General features: G+C 49.4%; 1 protein-coding gene across 1 annotated transcript; it reads right to left on the bottom strand.

Annotated features, from left to right (window-relative positions):
• Window positions 1-1,346: 1,346 nt before the first annotated feature.
• Window positions 1,347-2,178, bottom strand: LOC118576493 (L-amino-acid oxidase-like; the record flags this gene model as incomplete). Its single annotated transcript, XM_036176743.1, has 1 exon — window positions 1,347-2,178. A coding segment is annotated over one exon (832 nt), but the record flags the coding sequence as incomplete, so codon positions are not given.
• Between the last annotated feature and the right edge of the window lie 1,017 nt (window positions 2,179-3,195).

Below are 3,195 nucleotides of genomic sequence, written 5' to 3'. Positions count from 1 at the left end.
GTGATCAGTGCCTTAACCTGTTGAGGCATCTTGCTGGCCCCATTCTTTATCTCCTTAAACAGTATATTGAGAATGGGTGGACGAGTCTGACTTATTGGGGCTTCCAGGGCCCAAGTCTTGACCCTGAAAATCCCAGAAACAACACTACTAGAATTTGTCCACTGAGGCTGTTGGAACAACACAGGACAGCATGGAGCACATTGTTGGCCACAGTAGACTCAAGTAACCAACATCTCAACTTCCCTTAAAATTCAGTCATGGAGCTGGACAGTGGTGGTGCACGCTTTTAATCCCAGCACTCTGGAGACAGAGACAGGTGAATCTCTGTGAGTTTGGGACAAGCCTGGTCTACAGAGGAAGTTCCAGGACAGCAAGGCTACACAAAGAAATCTTGCTTTAAAAAAAAAAAAAATTCAGTCATGGAAGGCAGAGAACCGGAGAAGAGGAGGGGAGAGTGGTGGTTTGAATGAAAACAACCTCCATAGGCTCCTATGTTTGAACACTTGATTTTCCAGTGGTGGAACTGTTTGGGAAGCACTAGGAGGAGTGGTCTTATTACTTCAGTGGGCTCTGAGGTCTCAAAAGCCAACGCCACTTCCAGTTAGCTTTCCCTCCCTCCTACTTTTAGGTAAGGATGCGAGCTCTTAGATACTGCTCCAGCGCCACACCTGCCTGTCTGCCACCATGATTACTTACCACACCCTCTGAAACTGTAAGCCACCAATAAATTCCTTTTTCTGTAAGCCACCTTGGTCATGGTGTCTTCATAGCAGTACAAAGGTAAGCCAGAGAGTTAGGGCTAGATAAAGGATAAAAGAAGAGGCCTGAGAAAGGCAAGGGTTCCTGCCCTTGGGACTCAACTCTAAAATTATTTAGATGACTCTAGAATGTCGTGAAACTCTTAGGCTCAGACGCTAAAGATACCTGTCACCAAGCCAGTGGTCTGAGCTCCATCCCTGGAACCCTCATGGTAGAAAGGAGACTCCCCAATGTTATGCTCTGACCTCCATGCTCAAACCACACACACACACACACACACACACACACACACACACACACACACTGAATAAATAAAATTTAAGTTTAAAAATTTGTAAATAAAAATAAAACAGTGATAGGTGAATTCAACTGTTGCTTTATTGTTTTTATCCCGGGCCACAAGTTCTTCCTGAGCTACTGTCATAAATACAGGGGTCATGCACGGTCTGTTACCCTGGGGATCCGGTCATGGGTCTTGGGTCAAATCTCTGAGCAAAGGTGAAGACAGGTGAGAGTGGGTTTTGCATCATCTCCCGATGGACAAGCTTGTTTGGAGTCACCCCAGTTCCTGAGGCCCATATGGCTGTTTACAGCTCACTTTTGTAGAAGTGTTCCTTTGTGTTTCTGGGGTTCCTTGTCAAAGCCAAGTCCACAGCCTCCTGAATGTTCTTTGCCACCCTGAGCCCTGACTTAATAGCAGTGTCAATCCAGCCATGGGGCATATCTGTGTGCTCACCTGCGAAAAAGACGGGCCCTTCCGGCTGGCTGAGTTCCTGGGCATAGTCCACGTATTGGTAAGGGGTGAAGAAGGCAAAGCCACCCATGGAATAGGGGTCCTGGCTCCAGTTCTTGACTGTGAAGTAGGGACAGATGGTACGGAGTTCCTCTTTGTTGTGATTGTGAATAGCAGCAAGGTCATCCAGAACAATGTCCACTACCCGATTGTGGTCCAGGGCTGTGAAGAACACGGAGTCATCATCCAGGGTATAAGACGCAAGGATGACACCTGCACCATTGGGGAAGATGTGGTTGGGATAGTAGATGAAGCGGGAAGGCCGGTCAGTGCTAGACTTTCCACTAAAAATGCCATCTCGTTCCCAGAAACGATGTGTGCAGGCCAGGATCACTTTGGTGGCACTATTATAGTGGACAGAGCGCAGAGCATCCTGCTTGTTTAGAGAGAGAGATGGCTGGAATCGGAGGAGCCGGGCAGCCTTGGCAGTGATGGCTACCACCACAAAATCTGCAGTCAGCCGTGCCCTGGGCTGCAGAGGGTCAGGTGTCCTGTAGGTCACGTGGACACAGTCTCCAGACATCTCCACTTCCTCTGCTGGTGAGTAGAACCAGACGGTCCCTGGGAGGAGCGAATTGTGTAGGGCCTGGGGGAGCTGGTCAAAGCCCCCCACGATTTCATCAAACCTGAGAGTGAACCAGGTGAGGAAGATGAGTGGTTTGATGGCTAGGGCCTTTGGAGGACAGTCTGTTGGAACTGGACAGTGGCTCAGTCCCTTCACAGGTATGTGCCAGCCGTGTTTTAAAGGGACAAACAGTTGGCAAAGAACCAAAGGCAAGAGTGTCCATTAGCGCCAGGGAACTAGAGAAAGGTACTGCTTTGAAGTGACCAAATCAGAAACATGCACCTACTCTGAGCTAATACAACCCCCTCCTCTTGGTCACTTACCTCCTGTGGCCACCCAGGATGCCTGGTCATAAGCTGACAAACACCCAGAATTGAACTTGTGTTCCTCCTGCCTCCACCTCCCAGGTTCTAAAATTATAGGCGTTTGCTGCTCCTCCCAGTCTTATGTGGTGCTAGGGATGGAACCCAGGACTTCTTGCGTGCTAGACAAGCAGTCTAGCAACTAAGTCAGAACCCCAGCCCTGGTCCAGGGCTCCTACAGCCCCTTCCGTAATGCCCTCAGGGGCTGCTCAAGGAAAGCAGGTAAACACTGCAGAGCTGTGTTTCTTAGTCAGTCCTAAAACTTCCTTTCCTCCCATGCGCCCTAAAGGCAGTTCTTGGCTTAGATTCAAATTGATAAGAAGGGCAGGAGTCCATGCCAGAAGGCCAGAATGTCTAACTAAACCAATGCCCAGGCTTCACTTCAGCTTCCTGGAGCCTGTTCTGTTGCTGATCACAAAACCAGTTCGTCTTTATCTTTTTGTTGTTGTTTTTTGAGACAAGTTGGGTCTGGAACTTCAGCTCCTCCCACCCTACCTCGGGAGTGCTAGCATTACAGGTGTGCACCACCTTGCCTGGCGCCCTTTTATCTTTATAGCTACAGATCACAGTGACCAATGGCGACTGGAGTCTCAGGGCATCCTTCTAGTTGCTAGACTGCTTGCCCTGGGTTCCATCCCTAGCACCACATAAGTCTTCCTGGGCTGAAAGATGACAAGTGTCCCTTGAAGCAGGGCCGAGGCCACAGTCCCTGTCAC

The sequence above is a fragment of the Onychomys torridus genome, unplaced genomic scaffold (genome assembly GCF_903995425.1).
Source record: "Onychomys torridus unplaced genomic scaffold, mOncTor1.1, whole genome shotgun sequence".
In the NCBI taxonomy this organism is placed as follows: domain Eukaryota; kingdom Metazoa; phylum Chordata; class Mammalia; order Rodentia; family Cricetidae; genus Onychomys; species Onychomys torridus.
The sequence above is the reverse complement of the archived record's forward strand: the minus strand, read 5'-3'. Positions and strand labels throughout refer to the sequence as shown.